Raw genomic sequence first — 22146 nt, 5'->3', positions numbered from 1 at the left:
CTCGGAGGTAATAGGAATTGGAGCTGGGAATCAAGCCCACAATGTCATGCTGCATCTGAAGGGAATTGCTTCCACAACCTGAGGAGGCTGGCCCTCAGCGAGTGGGACAATGTGTCTGAGATGGCTCCGAACAAAAACCAGATAATCAAAGACCACTACAATGTCAAGGCCCCTGGGTGTCAGCCTGTTTCTGATCTAGCTCCAGTTCTTTTTTTTTTTAATTTTTTAAAAAATATTTTATTTATGTATTTGACAGAGAGAGACACAGTGAGAGAGGGAACACAGGCAGGGGGAGTGGGAGAGGGAGAAGCATATTCCCCGCTGAGCAGGGAGCCCGATTCGGGACTCAATCCCAGGATCCTGGGATCATGACCTGAGCTGAAGGCAGATGCTTAACAACTGAGCCACCCAGGTGCCCCTCTAGCTCTGGTTCTGAGCCCAAGATGAGTACTCCAGATTAAGCAATATAAAGAAGCCAAGTCCAATGCCAGTTTCCTCAGAATTTTTGTCACTTCTCAGGCTTTATGCTGAGATTCCAGATGGCTTCAGAGCAGGTGTATATTATGCATAGTTTTTCATTTATTTATTTGACAGAGACAGACAGAGAGCACAAGCAGGGGGAGCAACAGAGGGAGAGAGGGAAGCAGACTCCCCGCTGAGCAGGGAGCCCGATGTGGGGCTCGATCCTAGGACCCTGGGATCATGACCTGAGCCGAAGGCAGACGCTTAACGACTGAGCCACCCAGGCGCCCCTAAATTACCTTCTTAAATCTTCACAATAACCTTGACAAAAAATAACATTGCAGGTGGAAAACTAACTCAGGGAAATAAAGTGACTAAATGAAGGTCACATAAAGTTGGAATTAAAGCCCAACCAAGTGTGTCAGACTCCCAAGTGTTTCCACTTCCCCATGCTGTTTCTTCCAAACCAAGCTAACTTTTTATTTCTGGTCACTCCTCATCCTAGATGTTTCTTTTTCTTCCATCACATATAATTCTTCTTCCTTTTTCCTCCAGTTTTTAAAAAATTTTCCTGTTATCTTCAGTAGTGAGTGGCTTTATCCGAAAAAAAAATCTTGATCTTGCCCATTCAGATCTAGAATTCCCTTGTGATTCTAAGGCCACTCCAAAGTTTACAGGAGTACTCTTCATTTTCACAAGTTGAAGATAACCCAGCAATTAATTGCAGGAGGCAGTTGCATCATTGCTCTCTGTATAAGGAACACTTTGCCTGACTATACATGCCATCTTGAAAAAGCTTGAGTATCCTCTCAAAGCAGTTTTTCTAATCCCCATATACTTAATGTCCCTCTTGCAGTAACCCTGTTCCACTTTTGTTCTGATAACATTTTCTGAAGAACACAATCTCTCCAAACTGCTGACGCTGGTAACTTTGTCTAGGAATTTGAAATATTTATGCCCAGATTCACAGAAACTTTTGGATAAGGGTCTTCACATCAGCTCACTGCCTATTCTCATTCCCTCTACAGAGATGTTACAGGAACCTTTCTTTAAAGCCAATCTTTAAATTGTCATGACCTGTTCCTCTCCCCTTTCAGTTCCTGAGGCACTTGGACATAACAGTGTTATTTAAATCTTCCTCCAATTTCCCATCTTCCTTGGGACTTTTTGTTCATTATTCTATCCTAGCTTTCAGCTTAATGTAGTCAACTGCTTTCAACAACCCCTTATTTATCCACTTCCTGGGCTATGCATGAATAGTTGAGATACAAGAGGTACCTCTCCTTCACTTTTTTCTTCATGAACCATTCACATAGGAAAGGATATGGATTATTCAGAAGGTACTGTTTCCCTTTACATTAGGATAAACTAACTCAACTAAAAGTCAGACAGCAAGTAAATGGTAGAGTGGAAAGTGCAATGAGGATTTAATGTCCCTTCTTCTAGAAAGTTCTATTGTGCTGAGCCCAAGGGATGTTCACAATAGTAAAATAAGCCAAAATGGCATTTCCTACTGTCTAGTAGAGCAATTGTGGGGGGGGGGGGGAAGGCAAATAGTGCATAAGGCTATGCTTGGCAATTTCTGCAGAGGCAACTAAAATAAAAATACCAGTTTACCACCTTTCTATTGTAACAACATAATTGTATTGAATTATTTTCAAATCACACAACAGAGGAACAATACTTTTTCTTTTTGTTGAGTGGGCTTTGAAATGCCACATGCAAATAAAACATTTAGGAAGTCAGTGGATTTGACTATTCTGAGCTAAATAATGTCCCTTGTGTTTTCAGAGCTATGGTTGCACTCTTTCTGTGTATGTACACACATAATAGAAATTTTCTAACTTAAAAGAGGTATTGAATCATATGTCCTCCTAATAGAACATTCGATTTACCCAGGTGACATGTTCATTACCAATCCATGCTGCTTTTGCTGGTACAGTAATAATTTACAACTCAGCAAAAGTCAAGAATTATTTTACCGATTTGCCTTCTGCAGAGTTTAAGTAAAATGACCAGAAGAAAAGCCAAGTTAATACAAAATATTAATAACCAAACCACAGAGAAGTAAAAGAGGTCATGTAGTTTTTAGGACTATCACACAATTCTCTGGTTTTAAAAACATTTTCCACATACATCATCTTTATAATTCTCAGTATGTAAATGAGCCAATAGGCTCAGCCTATGTCTGACACTGATGTTTCACCAACTTAAGCTCTTTGGGTCCAACCATACCAGTTGTGTAAACTTGAGCCTTCTGAAATCTCAATTTCTTTACCTCAAACACAGGATTAGAATTGAACCCCTGTAGCAACAAAATTCAGATTCCAGGCGTAGCACAATGCTGGAAACCAGATATTCTAATGTAAATTTTGCATGATCCCAGGAATTTTAATTCTCAAAGGTATTTGCTATTCAAACATCATTAACCCCATCTCAGAATAATTTATATACCCTGTTATAAATGATGACTCCATATCAAGAAAAACTTGCTTATGCTTGAATATACAATCATGTTCTCAAAAACCTGGGGAAAATTGTTTTCCTAATAAACTAAAACTCTGTGAATCTTTTTTTAATAAACCAAAGAAAAGTTGTGGTAGTACAACCATCCCTCAATCTGTTCAGATTATTATGTTTAGATTTTCTTAAGATTTGAATGAAGCACACATCACAGGTTCATCCGAACCATGAATAAACTACAATCAAGTTTTAAGACTTCAGTTTTCAAAGGGTTTAATTTAATGTTGTCTAGCTATTATCCATGTAATACATTAATAATACATGTTTTTTCTTTACAGGGCTAATTGACTTAATTTCTTTTTAATCACACAACATGAAACTAGTAAGACTGACATTAACAGTGGCATTCTAATTTTCCTCATCGCCCACACCTATATAGATGTGTTTAAGGTTTTAAGTTTTACCAGGTACAAAACTATCAACTCCACTTTTTAAAAACATCAATGCTTGTATTTTTAATTAAAAAGGCATTTATTTAAACATTTTAAAAATGTCTGCTCTATGGAATATATGTTGGTCATAAAAAAGTTCAACTCTTGGCTCTATAAAATAAATATTCGGAAGCTGATTCATAAAAAAATCGATGGTTATTTTGTATCTGTAGTTTTAGTTATTTTAATATTAAGTGCAGTATTTTAAACACTAAGTTACTTAAAAATGAGGGATAAACTGGCCTCCCAGTTTCAAATCTTAATTACCATAAGTCGCCCAGTAATATCAGTATTTCACAAATGTAAAAAATACTTTAAAATGGCCTATTTATGCACTGAAACACAGAATACAGTTAACAGCATACTTTATAATACAATTGGTGGTTAAATATCTAAGATCAATTTTTTCTAATAATCTTCTAGGTAATGTACAAGCAGTCTTATGCAGAAATGGAAAAGGCTTTTCCATAACCAAAGAACACACTACGCGAAACATAACCGAAAGAAGACGACTACTTCAGAATGGAGCAATAATTAGTTCAAATGAACCATATGGGCTCCTAGAAGGGCAAATAAAAACCACACGAGGACTTGGATTTCATGGAAATCTCAAACTGAAAAAATCTATTATCCCAGCACCTCAAACTATCTCTGTCCCTATAGATGACTTATGCCAATTCCTTATCTTAGCTACCAATGGACTCTGGGAAGTTTTGGATACAAAGGAAGTCACTGCACTGGCAATGACAATGTTTCAAGTGTATAAAGAAACCTATTATTCTAACACACAAAATGAATCTTTACCATCCAAAGAGCCTTTCCTAATCTATGAACCAAGCAATTCTATATCAGAAAGTAATATCCGTATATTGTTTCAGTATAAACCTGAATCTACAGAATGTGTGTCAACTATAAATTCAAAAGAAAATTTGATTCAACATGTTCTAACCCTAAAAATGCACGAACACTTCCACCAGAAATGACTAATCACGATCTTTACAGTGAGAAAGAAACTAATGGACCAACCAGTGTAGATGATGTGTCCAAAAATTCAAGGGAAAAAGAATCACGCACTAAAAATTTCTATGAAGGTGTAGCCAAGTATATTAGCCGTGAACTTGTAAGTGCTGCTTTAGTGGCTGGCTCCAGAGACAACATTACAGTCATGGTAATACTTCTCAAGGGAAGTGAGTATCAGTTTCTGACTGATAAAAGATAAAGTTTCGATTATCCAGAGTACAAAAATGTAAAGACAATTCTTCAAAGAACCAGATATTAGGATAATACATCAATACCATGCAAATAATTTTTAAGAATGTATTAAAGAAACTATAAAAGCGTATTTTAGGTTACATAATACCATTTATATATGTTCACTGTTCCATGCCAAAAAAGAGAAAAACCAGTACTTGCTTTTTATACCACTTTATTCCAACCTGAGCACCTCAATATAAAACTAAACACTGGTGAACTGTTTTCCTTACTAATTCTGAATTACTGTAAATGTACAAGTTCTGCTAGCAGTTCAACACTTAAATAGATTAAATCATCTGACACATGGTAGATTTCATATAATGAAAATACCTAAAACAATTAGTGCAATATACTGAACTGATCAAAATAAAATGAACTTTGGAAAACAAGGCTGCAAGATTGTTACTAACATACTGCAATACTTATGTTACAAATTACTGATACATTGTTTATTATGGTTCTAGCCATGTAGGAACAACTGAAGCCCCTTCCTTTCAAAGGGAGAGAAAAGGAAAATATTAGCTGTTTTAGTAACTGTACATTTTGTATACTTTTAAGCAACTCTTAAATATTACAGGAAAGTAATAAACATATATGGAGACTACAGTGCAGTACCCTATTTACAGTACAGCTGAAGATCGAATTTAAAATAATCAAGTTTGAATGTACATAATTGTTAGTGCATTGACTATATCATGTCCAAAGGGAACAAAAGCTCCCTCCCTTCCCCCAACAACAAAACCTATGTAATGGCCAGCAGTGATTAAACAGAAATCACAGACACCTGGTTTGTTTCATTTCTGTTGAAGAGCTCACATGTTTGAAGGGAACACTATCCATTAAGATGCATTTATCAGTTTTCATATTCCTAAAACAAGATGAGGTTACATTTGACTTTTTTTTACCCCACTAAAAATACCAGGACTGGATATAATTTAGATGCCACTAAATGTTCGTGTTTTTCCCCCTGAAGATGTAGGACTGTTTTCTTGTGGTTAATTTGTTAAAATGTGGAATGTACATTTTAAATATGCATACTAAGAGAAATTACCAGTTGCCCGAATACTGTAGCTAAGCATAAATATCTTTAGAACCTCCTTCTAAAAAAAGAATGTTTTTGAAAAGCCCAAATTATTAAGTTCCAAATCTTTTACATAGAAGTGGCTGGTTAACTGTGGGTTTACATCATCCTTTGTCTCTATCCCTGGTAATGAGAAATGATTCCCTAACCGTCCAAGGAAACAAGCGTACACACACAGCTCTCATTCCCCCCTTCTACTTCTGAAACATTAGTCAGAGGGTCACATGCATGTTGTTAAAAATTAAGTTCAAAACACTTAAAATAATTCTGTATTAGAAACTTGACTCTATCATAAGTCTCTTCTTTTTGGAAGTCATACTGGGCTGGTTAAATGCTCCAATTCCACGGTCATTAACATTTAGGAAGCAGAAGAATATTCCATCAAGTTCAAACTGGAGGTTTAGTTACTACAACACTGACTCCTGGTTGGCTGTGTGGGTTCAGTAAGATCTACTCCTCTTCCTCTGGCAGAATTTGCTCCTGGATTCTGTGGTTCATTCTTTGGCAACTTTTTAGCTGAGAGATAAATTATCAAAATAAACACAATTAGAATATCCATATTAGAATTACTTTTTTTTTTTTAAGATTTTATTTATTTATTTGACAGAGACAGCGAGAAAGGGAACACAAGCCAGGGGAGTAGGAGAGGGAGAAGCAGGCTTCTTGCCTAGCAGAAAGCCCAATACGGGGCTTGATCCCAGGACCCTGGGATCATGACCTGAGCCGAAGGCAGACGCTTAATGACTGAGCCACCCAGGCGCCCCTAGAATTACTTTCATCTGCTTGCTTAACCTTTTTTTTTCCCCCAGCTGGGTTAACCCAAAGTATCACATAGCTATATGTTCATTCTTTTGAAATGTTTATTGAGTATCTACTAGACAATACCAAATACTACTCATTGGTCAGTCCTTAGTGAGGTTAGTGGGTTGAGGGAAGGGTTAGATGAGGAACAGTTACAGACACACAATTAAAACTTAAGTTGACTAGAGCTATATTTAATTCTTTATACATATTCAGTTAGTAATACCAGAATAGTAGTACTTTATTTCATAATCATTAATACCTCTATTGTTTATAGAAAATCTAAGTTAATAAAGATGATGGCCAGCCAATGTTTATAAAGAATCTTAGCTTATATCAATGATCTCTGAACTGCCACACAAATACTTTTTCACCAGTAGCTCTGCCTACTGTAAATAGACTTGATTCTAAAGGCTCTATCTCAAAAAACTATTTCCCAATTCTGAGTTGGATGATCTTGGCTTGCCACATTTGGACAAAGTCCTCAACCAGCAGTTACAGTTTTAGCTCTGCTAAGCTCTATATAGCTAATGGCTGTTCTCTGGAGCCTGGATCCCAGATTTAAAAACATACCTGTTAGATGTAGTCTGCTTGAATCCCAAAGATGCTTCATGTGCCTCATTCACGGAATACTATCTCTAAGAGTACCAACTGTAAGGGTGACTAAATACACTGGTCTCTATCAACCTTGGGGGGAGACTACTATGGCTGAATTCTGGCTTTACCTTTGCCATGGCTCAGGTTACCCAAAAGCTGAACATGCTCTACTTCAATACCTAAACGCCTAGTTGCATTTTGGATCTTTTATTCTTTGTTTTAATATTCCACATGAACATTAATCATCTTAAGAATCAATGGAGATTTGGGAAGAAAAGCCTTCACTTTGGGCTACTTCTCTAGAAATGGCACTAGGGATGGTAGGGTATATGGTAATAAAATGGCAAATTTCCAGTGGAATGTATTTTCAAACAAAGGCTTGTAGGGACAAAGAGTAAGCTAGCATTTATAAACTTTATTATAATACTAAGTTAGATTTTGAACTGAGAGATCTTTTCTCCCTTTACCATACTTTTCAATGAGCTTTCTGTAATTAGATCTGAATGAAATTGGGAGGTTGAATGAAATAAAGTAGAATGAGAAATTTTTAAACTTCTATTGGTAAACTTTTACTATGAGAAGATAAACTGAAACATAACTTAGAGGTCTCAGCAGCAGTCTTCTGTCTCATATCTTATTAAATACTACCAAAATAAAGCTGATAATATTTGTTTGCTATATGGATAATTGGAGCTTACCAATTTGCCCCTGAATTCGGATTTTAAGAGGCTAAAAATTCCAGATCAAGTTCATGAAGATGTACAATGAAAGCCACGCAAGCAAAATCTTATCAAATTGAAAGCAGATGATAAATTTATTGTAGACTTTCTCCCACTAAATAACTGTACTCCCTATAGGAAGTCATCAAGAGTGAAAATAATGAGTGCACTGTGGGATCTAAATTACTAATCTGGTAAACAAAATAGAAAGGCCATAATCCAATTTAATTCATGGTATTTCAAAGAAAGAAACATTGTAATTTCAGAAAAATAACTGTAAGTTCTAATATGTAGGCTACTTTCTGACTGGAAAAATATATTATTACCACATCTGAATAAAAGGTACAAATTAAATAAAGTCTAACTGGGGGTGCCTGGCTGGCTCAGTACAGCATGTGACTCTTGAACTCGGGGTAATGAGTTCAAGCCCCACATTGGGTGCAGATTACTTAAAAAATAAAAAAATAATAAAACAAGCAAGCAAGCCCATCTGGTGGTGGTGTCTTAATACCATCAGAAAAGTTTAAAGTTCAGCCTGATTTGATGGACCTATTATTTCTTCGATTTCTGTTATTAGCTTTTCAGATGTGATTCTGGGTATAATCCTGTGTTCTATTTATTAAAAAAACCATATTGTTGCACAATCCTTCACAAGTATTTCCCTAGTAAACTTCAAGCCTGAGCTTTTCAGTAAAATACTTTACTGTACAACAGGCAAGTTTTTTCCTAATGAGCCTAAATGAGCTACCATTAAGCTCTCTAAGCCAGTGAAAGATATTCTGACAGTATTTGTAGCAATTTTCTTTAGCCTCTGAACCAGCTGTTAATTGGTTAATTTGTATGACTTCAATAAAAGGAATACTTCTTATTTGGGGATAAGTTTGTGGGCACCCCAGTTAATAATCACTGCCATATAATAAAAATGTTTTGGAATGAGAAGAGTGCTTGGTGCATGAATAGTGCATAGACAGTAAAACGCAAGAGCCACCAAAGTAGACAATTCTCACAGAATCTGCACCTTAAAATTACTGGAAGGAGGCTAGGGTCAATAGAAATACTTTTAGTTTTGTTACAGAAAATAAGAAGCTTCCTTATTAGTACTCCAACTTCACCAATTATTATTAACAAACGTGGAATCGCAATCATTATCAGTTAAAATTACCTTAAAGAAAAGGTAAGAGCACTCACTATGTAGGTCAAATGACCAGAGGTAATATAAACCATGTTGTTTTGCTTTCCCTCTTTCTCTCTGTGCCTCAATGATTTGAAACTTTCTCCATTACCATATTTGCGTAAAAGAATTTGTATATTTATGTAACATGTACACGTTTGTGTTATATTTGTCAAAAATGAATGATTTAAAAAGAATGTGAGAAACAAAAATAGTGCTTGTTCAGGGCAAAGTAAGATGAAAATAGTTACTGATCAGTGATAAAGAAATCTCTTTATGCCCGTATGTTGTATTGATATGCTTGTGTCCCCTCTCTCGCTGTCAAATAAATAAATAAAATCTTTTTTTTTTAAAAAAAAAAGGAAGGATCTAGAATAGTAGTAGAATCATTAAAAAAAATGGCTACTTTTTTTTTTTTTAGGAGATTTTATTTATTTATTTGACAGAGAGAGCACAAGCAGGGGGAGAGGCAGAGAGAGAAGCAGGCTCTCCAACGAGCAGGGAGCCCGATGTGGGGGCTCGATCCCAGGACCCTGGGATCATGACCTGAGCCAAAGGCAGACGCTTAACCGACTGAGCCACTCAGGTGCCCCCAAAATGGCTACTTTTAAAAATACTACCCAAAATTATTTACCAAAAAAAAAAGTTTTTAAAGATTTTATTTATTTGCGAGAGAGAAAGAGGGAGAGCACAAGCAGGGAGAGTGGCAGGCAGAAGGAGAAGCAGGCTCCCTGCTAAGCAAGGAGTCTCATGCAGGGACCCTGGGATCATGACCTGAGCTGAAGGCAGATGCTTAACTGATTGAGCCACCCAGGTGTCCCAATCAAGAGTTTTTAAAAAGACAGTCAAACCAAGTATGCTATTGTGTAACTTGTTTTGCCTATATCCACTGCTTGAAAAAAAACTTACCTATTGCCATGAATATTTCATTTACATTCATCGATGTTTTAGCTGATGTCTCCATGAATAATAAACTGTTGTCATCTGCATAGGACTGTGCTTCCTGTTTATAGAACAACAACAAAAAAGATATATATCCTTTGCACATACTATACCTGACTTCTTTTTTATTTTAAGATTTTATTTATTTATCTGACAGAGAGAGACAGCGAGAGAGTGAACACAAGCAGGGGGAATAGGAGAGGGAGAAGCAGGCTTCTCGCTGAGCAGGGAGCCCGATGCGGGGCTTGATCCCAGGACCCTGGGATCATGACCTGAGCCGAAGGCAGACGCTTAACAACTAAGCCACCCAGGCGCCCCATACCTGACTTGTTTTTGTTATAGAATAAGAGGCTTCCTTATTACTACTCCAACTTGATTACCTATAATCAGCAACTATATAATAAACAATTGTTACTAATTAAGAGAGATAAGAGAACTCCTGTAGGATACCTTTACAAATTTCTTTTTTGCCTTAACTTCTTGCACTATCCCGTTCTGATTCTTCTGGTCTCACATTAAATTTGATTTCAAATGGTAAGTTCCAGAGGGTGGAAAATTATCCTATTCTAAATATAAAATTCTCTTCGATCTCTATGGCAAATTTTATTTATGCTTATCATTTGCAATGAAATCAAAGGGAATCCAAATACCTAATACTGGCTTCAACTACTAAATGGCTAGCTATATGTTAATTTTGAATATGTCATAAATCATTCCTTTAAAAATATTACTACTCTACATTTTTGTCATGCTTTACAGTTTACATGTATCATTGCCTTGATCCTCAAGTTGTTGTGAAGAGCAACCAATTATCTTACCCATTTAACGGGAAAAAAAATGAGTTCCCTTTGAACTGTTATGTGAGAAGGCCACTTGTGACTATAACTTAAGGGCTCTATCTCCCCCTCTATGCGGGAGAGGTAACCATCTTAGAAAGAGAATAGGTATTATACCTCACATGATTGTAACCAGAATTAAATAAAATCACAGGTGCAACATACTCAGCTTACTACCTACTGGTGCCAAGAAATATTAGTTCCCTTTCTCAGTCCATGTACTCCATCGATAGCTATCATCAAAGACAATTATCCCATCACTGATATTATATATATAAAATGACCACAACAAAATTCTCTCATAGAGAAGCTGAAGAGGAAGAGAAAAGGGAAAATTTAAAAATGTCTAACTAGAGACATTTGTTTTTAAGTAATTGTACTTTATCTTGTAGCAGGGAACATTCTTAATTAGCTATACTAAGTAACATATAAAGTGGATTTTTTGAGCCTTTATTTTTGAAGGCCCTTTTTTGTTGGTTTGTTTAAGATTTTTTATTTATTCATTTTGAGAGAGACAGCGAGAGCACGAGTATGGGAGGGGGCAGAGGGAGAGAGAGAGAGGCAGGTTCCTTGCAGAGCAGGGAGCCCAACGTGGGCCTCAATCCCAGGACCCTGAGATCATGACCTGAGCCAAAGGCAGACGCTTAAGCGACTGAGCCACCCAGGCGCCCTTTTGAAGGCCCTTTCAAGAACCACATAAGTGTAAGCTGTATGTGTATATGTGGGTATGTTTATGTGTGCTGATATAAATATTGGCAGATAAGTAAAAAAGGTTAGGAAAGATACTAAAGTATGTGTGGGGGTGGAGGGATTAGGGTAGGAGGCAATCACCTTTTGCTTTATATACTTATGCACTATTTGTCAACAATTACTTCTTTTGTAACTGTTTAGGTCAACAAAATTTTTTTATTTAAGAGAGGTGGGGAGGGGCAGAGGGAGAAGGAGAGAGAATCTCAAGCAGGCTCAGAGCCTGATGTAGGGCTTGTTCTCATGACCCTGAGATCATGACCTGAGCCAAAATCAAGAGTTGGGTGCTTAATCGACTGAGCCACCCAGGAACCCCGGTCAGCAAAATCTTTGAATCAATTTATATATTACAACACGTAAGGACATTTAAAAATTCAGATTTATCATGAGAAACATTATATTACATATAGTAGATCTACATTTGCTTAAAAAATTGTTTTCTATTATTTGCATGGCTTTAAAATTATAACTATAATTCACGTGTGGATACAGAAGAAAAATTTACAATACATGTGTGCCTTCAAACATACCTGGAAATCGACAGCTCTTTTATTTGCAAGGTCAGCCTTGTTTCCTGATAAAGCTATTACAATGTTAGGACTGGCTTGCCTCTGAAGTTCTTTAACCCAGTTTTTGGCTCTGGCAAAGGACTCCTGGGAAACAAAAAAACAGCTATTTGGCAAATGCTCAAAAAATGGTTAGGGAGCGTCTCTGTAAGACAAGGCTTTAAAGACTCTTCAATGTGACTCAGAAAGAAATTCTTAGGACTACTGTATTATTTGAGACACTTTAATCTTTTTTTTTTTTTTTTTAAATCAGCTCTAACTCATAAAAGCTTTGGCATAAATGTCATGATTGGCTATTAAAAAAAAATTCTGAATACTGTAACTGTATGTTCAAATTATTTTCATTGTAGAATACATTTCTACTTACCTCATTTGTGATATCATATACAACTATGGCTGCTTGTGCTCCTCTGTAGTACATTGGTGCTAGGCTATGGTATCGTTCTTGACCAGCTGTATCCCATATTTCAAACTTTACTGTTGTGTCATCAAGACACACAGTTTGGGTTAGAAAAGCAGCTGAAAGAAGAAAATGTCTGCAATAAGTTTATCATTTTTACCCTAGTATTTTCATAATATAGAAAAACAGCAGGAAACATGATAAACTGCATACGCACAGTTAATAGTGGCTTTAGATACTTGCAAGATCTGGGCCTTGAAACCTGATAGACATATATGCTTATGTAAGACCTTCATAGTAAAATCACAGATTCAAAGATTTTTCTACATTCTTAAAAAGTTTATTGTAATAGTAAAATAGTTTAATAAACATTTCTTAAATTGTTTTACACATTGTAAACTAAAAAATTTTAAATTAAAAACAATTTAGGAAATATATATATTGATATTCTTGAAAAACTGCATGGGGGGTGGGGAGGAACACAAAGAGAAAGGATTGGCATACCTATAACTATTGTCTACATTGTCAACGCAATGCCCCCTGTTCCATTCTCCTGGTGTTTACTGGCATACTCTGGGGATTTAGTCCCAGGCCTATATCACTAAATATTTTTTGTTGTATTATTTTCCCTTCAAAAATAACACTTTAATTTTTATAACAGTTATGATCTCAATCTAGACTTAATGTGTTAAATATACATTCAATATTAACTCCTAGCTGTTTCAATCCTTGTTGTATAGATTTTTTGCATTTGTGCTTTTTCATCAGTTCTTTTCTCAGATTTTAACAAGAAAGTATCCTATTTTTTTTAAGTAATCTCTATGCCAAACATGGGGCTTGAATTCACAAACCCAAGATCAAGAGTCACAAGCTCTACCAACTAAGCCAGCCAGGCATCCCAAGAAAGTATTATTTTATAGTGATATTTTTGCTTTTAGGGTTAAGAAGTTGCTGTCCAATCTTGCAAATTATGGTATCACTTATTTTCTGAACTGCTTGTTGAGAATAGTATGAAGTAAAATGTCCATTATGATCCTCTTAGTTCTAAGAATAAACACCAAGAAAAACACTGCAATGGATATTTACAAAAAATGAAAAGCCATCAATTTATAAAAAATTGGTTATAATCAAGTGACTTGAACTTTAAAATATCAACTGTTAGAGTAAGTTTCTAAGTATTGCTAGCTGCACTAAAATAAAGATACTTGGGAAAGAGACCTACACATAGCCATTTTTAGCAGCATGCTGACACCTTAAGTTTTTTTCCTTCATTAACTTTGGTAGTTAAGCCCCGGCTGCTCTATCATTCATCATGTTAGTATGCCCCTCCCTTTTACTTTTAGCTGAAGGTGTGATATTCAACTTTTTCTCCCAAACTGGCATGGAATTAAAGTTATAAAAATTTTCTAAAACTCTGCGGGCACCTGGGTGGCTCAGTCGGTTAAACGGCTGCCTTCAGCTCAGGTCATGATCCCCGGGCCCGCATCAGGCTCCTTGCTCAGCAGAGAGCCTGCTTCTCCCTCTCCCTCTGCCTGCCTCTCCGCCTACTTGTGCTATCTCTCCATCAAATAAATACATAAAATCTTTAAAAAAAAAAATTTTTTTTTTTTCTAAAACTCTGTCCTCTCATGCAAGAGAATTATGATCCATTTCTGGAAATTGTAGTTTATCTAGTGATGTCAATTTTTCATAAGTGATTCACTAATATCAAATCTGCTGAATAAGCCAAGTCTAATTAGATATTCTTTTACATTAAATATTACATTTATTTTTCAAGGTATTTTTATTTCCATGGTTGATGGCTTTATATTAGCAACTATAACCTCAGTTTTGCAAACATCTTAATTGGAAATGTCTTTATTTTAAGCAGATTCTAATTAATAGTCCTGTGAATTCTCAGAAGTGGCTAGTCATAATTAAAATATATTCTAATTCATCAAACTTTTTCACATGCGAAGTTAGCAGAAATATCCATTTTCTTAAATCCTGTATTTATGGTAAAGGATACCAAAAAAGGACTATGTCACTTTTTCAGTCATGAAAGGTTCTCCTGCAGAATCAAAAAAATATTCTTAAACACTTTAAGCCTCTAAAACAGTACTTTTTCCATAAAATGAAGGAAAAAAAATGGATCACAAAAATACAGGCCATTTCTCAAGTAGTTTGATACAACTTAAAAAAAAAAAAAACTGGATCACAATTTGCATTCAGACTTTGTTTTTTCTATGACCACAAAATACACTGGTAGTAAAAACATTCATTTACACTTACATAAATCAACCTGAGGTTCAGAAACATAACTATTAGTTATGCTGCCTTAAAGGAAATATAATCTGATTCTCAAACACAAAAGATATCACAAAAGGCTACCAGTCTTTTTTATAAATGTATGTACAAAAACGACAAATAAAATACAGGCAAAGAAATTTCAACAAATACATTAAAAGAACAAAAGCCATGACCAAGCAGATTCAGAAACACAAAGCTATCACACCAGCAGGCTAAAAAAGAAAAATCGTGTATTTAAATAAATTACAAAAGGGCATTTGAGGCAATATCCATTCCTAATACACATGTAGGATTCTTTCAAGTTTATCAAGTGTCCATTCTATCTGTAAGTCCGAAATGAGCATTTTGCTTAATAGTAAAGCTCTTAAGCAGTCTCTCTAAATTTCTAGAAACCAAATAAGACTGTCCACTATCACCATTATTTTTTATTATTTCAAATATCCTTAGATAGATTTCTGAAAAGATATTATTTGTAAGAGGAAAGAATGACAAGAAAATCCAAAGGCATCAGCTAAAAAAGTGCAGATACTGAGTTCTTTAAATTGACCAGAACAGATTAAAGTCAACAGCCTTACAACACACTGGCAATAACCAGGTTTTCAGTGTTATGCTGGGAGGAGAATGAATCCCAATCATATTAACAAAGAACAAGAACAATCAATTCACTCAACTCTTAGAAAGCATCCTTCATCACACCCTATTTTACAGCGCCCACCTCTGTGCAATGAACATTTTCACACTTTTTGTAATCACTGATTTATATAATCCTTTTCTTCTAGACTGGGAGTTTCTTGAGAAATTACTGTTTGTAATTACTGCTATTGTTCTCCATACGCAACATCTAATAAAAATCCCAGGTCATATACTCAAAACATTCACTAAATGAAGTTCATAAAAGATATGTGGCACTATTTTGGGGGTATCTTAGATAACATATGAATAGACAAACAGTTCCCAAATGGGAAAAAAATTGACATTTCAAAAGGCCTCTACTCAAGTCATTATATAACTAACAATCTCAAACAAAATACCATCAAGATCTTTATAACTTGGTAATACCATAGTTTTGTTCATGTGGTATGATAAACAGAGCATAATGCTGGAGGAGGAGAAAAGGACCAGTATCTAGTGGCCAGGGAATGGGTCTTAGGGTACATCAAAAACACATTAGAACAATTAAAAGTGTTGGGAGGGCCACAAGAACAGAAATACTGTCTGTTCCAGGATAAACCTGTATTATTACAGGCATTACATACTGCAAGATCATCATGATTCCTTAACGTTCTCAAGTTTTCAAATACTTCTCCCATAAAACTCAGTGAAGTACAGCTGACATCTTCATGACATCCTTAATGCTTCTAAAATTACACTGCTAGTCGTTTATAAGGTTATAAAAATAAACTCTGACACTCAAAATATAAACTACTACATCAATACTGTAGCAACATTAACCACCACAAACTTACCTGAATCTGCACAACCACTTTAATTTATCCAAAACGTCTATTTTCTGGCTAAGAACCATCACTTTCTTAGACCTCTTCATTTTCTCTTCACTTCATCACCAGCACTAGCAGTTGGTTTTCTTTTCGGGCCCATATTTCACAAAGAAACAGCTTTTATCACTTCGAGAGAGTTAACTGTGTACGCGACGACAAGTAGAGAAAAACAAAGCTGCGCTGAGATGTGGGTGCTGGCCTGTCTAAATAGGCTCCCTCTTTGAGCTACATGATCAGTTCCTATTGGTAAGGCTGGCAGCAAGCAAGTAACATTTCAGTCTCAGCAAAACTACAAATTAGTGAATCATAGACCTTGCAGTCAGCTGAGAATAGCTGAAAACTGTAAATGTTAAATCTGCAAATATCAAAGGCCTATATTAACGGGTAAGACCTTCATAAATAATAAATAAGAAAGAGACATTGCAATATACTGGACCAGGGAAAAAATATCCAGATCAATAGCATTAACCAAAGGTTAACAACTAAGAAAAAAAAAGCTTAATCTAACAACTAAAATGATTCTACAAGAATTAAACAGAGGGCATAAAAGAGAAAAACCAAGGAATCAATACCACCTAACTTCTTTTCGAATTTGATAAACAAGAATTACCTTATTAGAACTGACCAAAAATCCTATGAGACTATCAGTTTGATTACATAAAAATTTGACTTTGTTTGCAAACATGTATCATCACCCCAAACACAGGGGTGAAGACATTTTAGGAAAATTTCTACAAAGAAAAATAAAATAAAAAAAAAAAAGGAGGGGCGCCTGGGTGGCTCAGTTGGTTAAGCAACTGCCTTCGGCTCAGGTCATGATCCTGGAGTCCCAGGATCGAGTCCCACATCGGGCTCCCGGCTCGGCGGGAAGCCTGCTTCTCCCTTTCCCACTCCCCCTGCTTGTGTTCCCTCTCTCGCTGTCTCTCTCTCTGTCAAATAAATAAATAAAATCTAAAAAAAAAAAAAAAAAAAAAAAAAGGAAAATTCCTACAGTGGATACTAAGAGATTAAATTTTAGTATGTGGGATAGCTCACATAAATCTTAAGAAAAACTTCAAAAGCATAAGCATCAAGGATAAATGTGTAAAGAAAATTTGCAACATAAAAAGTCAACATCACTAGTAATAAAGAAAATCATCCTTATAGCAAAAAGTTGAAAAGAAAAAGGCTGTTTTACCTCCTAACCTAGCAAAAAGGAAAAAAAAAACTTAAAAAGTGTGGCACAAACTCACATATTGCTGGTGACACTGTGTAACTGTTTTGAAAATAATTTTGCCAACACATAGCAAAACCATGAAAATGCTCATAACTCATGGAATCTCCAAGAAATGGTATGGGGAGCAGGAGAGTAGGGAGAACAAACCTTTATGTTCAAATAATTTTTGTATTTAACAATTAGAAACAACCTAAATGTATAAATGAAAAGGTACTGGTGGCTTAGTAGGTATTAAGTAGCAATTAAATAAAAAATGGTTATAAAACGACCTGTTTAATTGCCAAAAAGTAAAAAAAAAATATAAATATATATTAAGTATATATATGAATTCCTGGTAGAGATATGGTACATCTAGGTAAAATCATGACTAGAAAAGCACAGAAGAAACTAAAAACCAGTAGTGTCCTCATAGTAAGATCATGATTCAATGTTCTCCCTTAGGTAAACTTCGAGAAGTAGTGGATTTGTGGCCTTTTAAACTGAAAGGTAAGAATATAATTACCAGAGAAGAGAAGGGCCTTGGTTCTGGTTCTCAGAAATAGATCATAAAATCCAAGTTAGAGAGACTGTTTGGAAGTGATTTACCGGAGAAGCAAAGGTTTTTAGAGGGAAGGAATTTAATAACTGAGTTCAATGGATCAAACTTCAAGATGAATATCCAATCAGGGAGAAGGATGGCAGGAATTGACCAAGTAGCATCAAGAACCAGGTACCAAAATTACCAGGGTAGAAACTGGCTTTGGAAAATGAGTATCAACAGCAGTAATCTAATATAATGGATTTTCTCAGATGAGCACTGACTTTAGATAAAATTGTACACAGAGAAGAAAATATGGATAGTCTAGAGCTGACAGCAGACAAAATAAAAAACTGTGCCCATTTTTATTTCCTATTAAAATCATATATGCATTGTGAGGAATACCCAAGTTGACTACAGCAGCAAAAACCGTGTATTCAAGGAGAGAGTTACATTTCAATTAATGTGAGAAAGAGAAGGGTGATAAAAAAGATTAGCAGGGAAGAAAGCATACAGTGACTAAACTCCCCCAAAAAATACTCCAAAAAGCAAATTCATCTTATAAGATGATCTGTAAAATACTAATCGCATAGGATTCATTCTTAAAATTAATGAGCATCTGATAAGAGATTGATATCCAGAATATATAAAGAAATCCTACAACTCAGCAACATGAAAAATTTAATAGACATTTGTCCAAAGAAGACATACAAATGAGCAAGAAGCAAAGATGTTTAACATCTCTAATCTGTGGGAAAATGAAAATACCACAATGATATACCACTTCACACCCATTAGGACAGCTATTAACAAAACAGCAGAAATCAAGAGTTGGCAAGGATATGGAGAAATTGGAACCCTTGTGCACTGATGGGAATATAAAATGATGTACTGCTATGGAAAATGGTACAGAGATTCTTGAAAAATATTAAACAGAATCACCAGATGACACAGCAATTCCACTTCTGATATACACCCAAAAGAATGTTCAGAGCAGCATTACAAGAGCCAGGAGGTGGAAGAAACCTAAGAATCCACAAAGAAGTATCAATGAAAGATAAGCAAAATGTGGTATTATACATATGATAGAACATTATTCTTCCTTAAAAAGGAAATTTTGACACATTAGAATATAGATGAACCTTGATGACATGCTAAGTGAAATAAGCCAATCACAAAAAAGATACACAGTAATTTCCCTTATAGGAGATTGCTAGAGCAGTGAAATTCATAGATGGAAAGTGGAATGGTATTTGCTATGGGCAGGGGTGGGGAAGAATGGCTATTTTTTAGTTAAGTAGAGCTTCAGGTGGGGGAAGATGAAAAAGTTCTGAAGACAAGGAGTGCTGATGGCTGCACAAGGTTCATGTACTTAACGCCACAGAACTGTACCCTTAAAAGATGCTTAAATTGTAAATTTTATATTATGAATATTTTACAACAGAAACCATTTAGCAACATCTAAAGGTAACTCTTGCCAAGTGACCTGCAATCTTGGAAAATATTAAAGGACACCTGACTATCCTAAGGGAATCCACTAACCAGGACATAAACTAGTCACACCTCAACTGTTGAACATTATACTAGTATTTCTGATACTAAACTAATGCACATTCTTTTAAAATTAGCCTTGAAGAGTTTGAGTTTAGTTAGTATTAAGTTTGTGCCCCAAACCTAAACACCCTACAATGAACTGATAAAACCAGGATTTGAAACTTAAGGCTAAGAACCTGTGCTTGCCCCACCAAGGGCCCAAACCTTTTAAAATCTTTACTCAACAGACTGGATTTATATAACAAGGATGCATCGAATAAATTGGAAGCAGAATGAACACATTACAAAGAGGAAAGGCGAAGAAATGGGAGAAAGGGGAGCGGTTGTTAGCAGTTATTAAATAGTATCAGTTATTAGATGATCTCCAAAGAACAGAAACAGAGAAAAAGTTAATGAAATTAACTTAGACATTGTATCTGTGGACAACAGATATTTTATTAAATAGTTTAAATAGTACTTTACTAAATTCTCATAATATGCAAGGAAAAAATGACTTCTGGTTTCTGATTCTGCATGTATGGAGCTTAGAAGTCACCACCCTATCCTAACATGTAAAAAGATGAACAAACTGAAAAATCGACAACTCTTCTTAGATCTGTAAGAAAAGTGAGGTCACAGGGCCTTCTACTTGTCCTAAAATTGGACAGAAAGGTGGATACAGTAAGGACACAGATTAGAAGACTGAGGAAACCAGCTCAGGTACAAAAACCTGAGCTGTAATTGACAAATTGCTGGAAATTAGGTGCAGACAAGTCAAAAACTCTAGAGGGAGCAAAAACAAACAATTCAGACTACATCAAATAAAAAAGCTTTTGTACTGCAAAGGAAATCATCAACAAAATGAAAAGGCAACCTGCTGAATGGGAGAAAATATTTGCAAATGATATATCCAATGAGTGGTTAATATCCGAAATACATGAAGAACTCCTACAACTCAACACCCAAACAATCCAATTAAAAATTAGGTCCATATTTAGAGGACCTAAGTATGTTTTTCCCAAGAAGACATACAGATGGCTAACGGGACACATGAAAAGATGCTGGACATCACTAATCATCAAGGAAATGCAATTCAAAACCACAATGAGGTATCACCTCACACAGTCAGAATGGCTAGTTAAGAAACAAGAAATAACAAGTGTTGGCGAGGATGTGGGGAAAGGGCAACCCTAGTGCACTGTTGGTGGGAATGTAAACTAGTACAGACACTACAGAAAACATTAAACATTAAACAAAATTTAAAAATATTAAAAATAGTAATACACGATCCAGTAATCCCACCTCTGGATATTTACCTGAAGAAAATGAAAATGCTTATTCGAAAAGGGGAAAGCTTGTCCCCTCGCCCCTTCTCTTTAGTGATACACCTTCTCAGCTGGGTTCAAGAACCTAGCACTCAATGCTTCCTAGACAGAACCTCCCAGATCTTTAAAGCATTACTGGCCTTGAAAATGACTCTTTAATGTTTAGCAATAAACCAATCCACTAAGTCAGCTTAAAAGTGTTAATATCTGAGAATTTTCAACATAGGAATGGAAAAGGACAAGTTAAAGAAGGGAGAAGAGGGGCACCTGGGTGGCTCAGTTGGTTAAGCGTCCGTTTTCAGCTCAGGTCATGATCTCAGGGTCCTGGGATCAAGCCCCATGTCAGGCTCCCCGCTCAGCCGGAGGCCTGCTTCTCCCTCTCCCTCTGCCTGCTGCTCCCCTGCTTGTTCTCTCTCTCAAATAAATAAATAGATTCTTAAAAAAAAAAAAAGAGAGAAAGAAGGGAGAAGAGACAAGGAAGACTTTAACTCCCAGAGTAACACTTACAGGAAACCTATAATCCTAGAATATAATTATTTAAGCCAAGCAACGCCTGAAGAAACTGGAAGTATCTCCAAGGGAGGAAAAAAGTGATGAAAAGACTGGAATCCTTTGGATCCTACCATCATTCGATAAAATTATTTTTGGCTTAATAACCACATCTAGAAATTGATCTTACAGAATTTAAGTCCAGAGTGGAAAAAAATTCCAAGAAAATATCCACTATCAGATGATTACCTAAAACAGCAAACAAAAATGCAAACGTTAAATGTCCAACAGTAAGAGTACAGTTAAAGAATGTGAGATTACCAGTTACTAAAATAAATACGAACACAACAGAGATATTGAAAAATTACCATTAATAAATGAAATGGAATATAATAGCATGATTATTACAAATGAATTCACAGAATGAAGTTATAGTTAACAGAGAAAGGAAACAATGGACTAAAAATATAAGATTCCTGATCTCGCTCATAATAGAAAAAGTACAATAAAAAATGCAGAATGGTAAAATCTAAAGTCCCCTGAGATAGTAAAGTAGGTAACAGGCATTCTGTACACTGTTGTTGAAGGGTTGTCTGGAAAATTTTGCCAGATTTACAAATGTATGTAACCTCTGACAAAGACAATCAACTTCTAGAAATTTATACAATAGAAATACTTGGGATATATGAGAAGTGACTATGAATTATTCACTGCACTACTGTTAACAGCCAAAAATATAAAACAGTGT

The 22146-nt window shown here is 35.6% G+C and overlaps 2 protein-coding genes across 2 annotated transcripts in view; one reads left to right on the top strand and one right to left on the bottom strand.

Moving 5' to 3' along the window:
• Window positions 1-4635, top strand: part of PP2D1 (protein phosphatase 2C like domain containing 1) — a 33241-nt gene extending 28606 nt beyond the window's left edge. Inside the window, 2 exon segments of the mRNA XM_078059174.1 lie at window positions 3840-4343; window positions 4346-4635. Coding sequence (XP_077915300.1) covers window positions 3840-4343; window positions 4346-4635 — 794 coding nt within the window.
• A 190-nt stretch (window positions 4636-4825) lies between these two features.
• RAB5A (RAB5A, member RAS oncogene family) overlaps window positions 4826-22146 on the bottom strand; it is a 30150-nt gene continuing 12829 nt past the window's right edge. The window contains exons 3-6 of the mRNA XM_036099169.2: window positions 12498-12649; window positions 12095-12217; window positions 9949-10042; window positions 4826-6267 (exon numbers count right to left, since the gene is read on the bottom strand). Of these exons, the coding sequence (XP_035955062.1) occupies window positions 6152-6267; window positions 9949-10042; window positions 12095-12217; window positions 12498-12649 (485 nt within the window). The 3' untranslated portion in view covers window positions 4826-6151. The remainder of the gene's footprint in view (window positions 6268-9948; window positions 10043-12094; window positions 12218-12497; window positions 12650-22146) is intronic.

This window comes from Halichoerus grypus, chromosome 1, assembly GCF_964656455.1.
Source record: "Halichoerus grypus chromosome 1, mHalGry1.hap1.1, whole genome shotgun sequence".
Classification (NCBI taxonomy): Eukaryota; Metazoa; Chordata; class Mammalia; order Carnivora; family Phocidae; genus Halichoerus; species Halichoerus grypus.
Note: the sequence above shows the minus strand (reverse complement) of the source record. Positions and strands in the feature narration are given on the sequence as shown.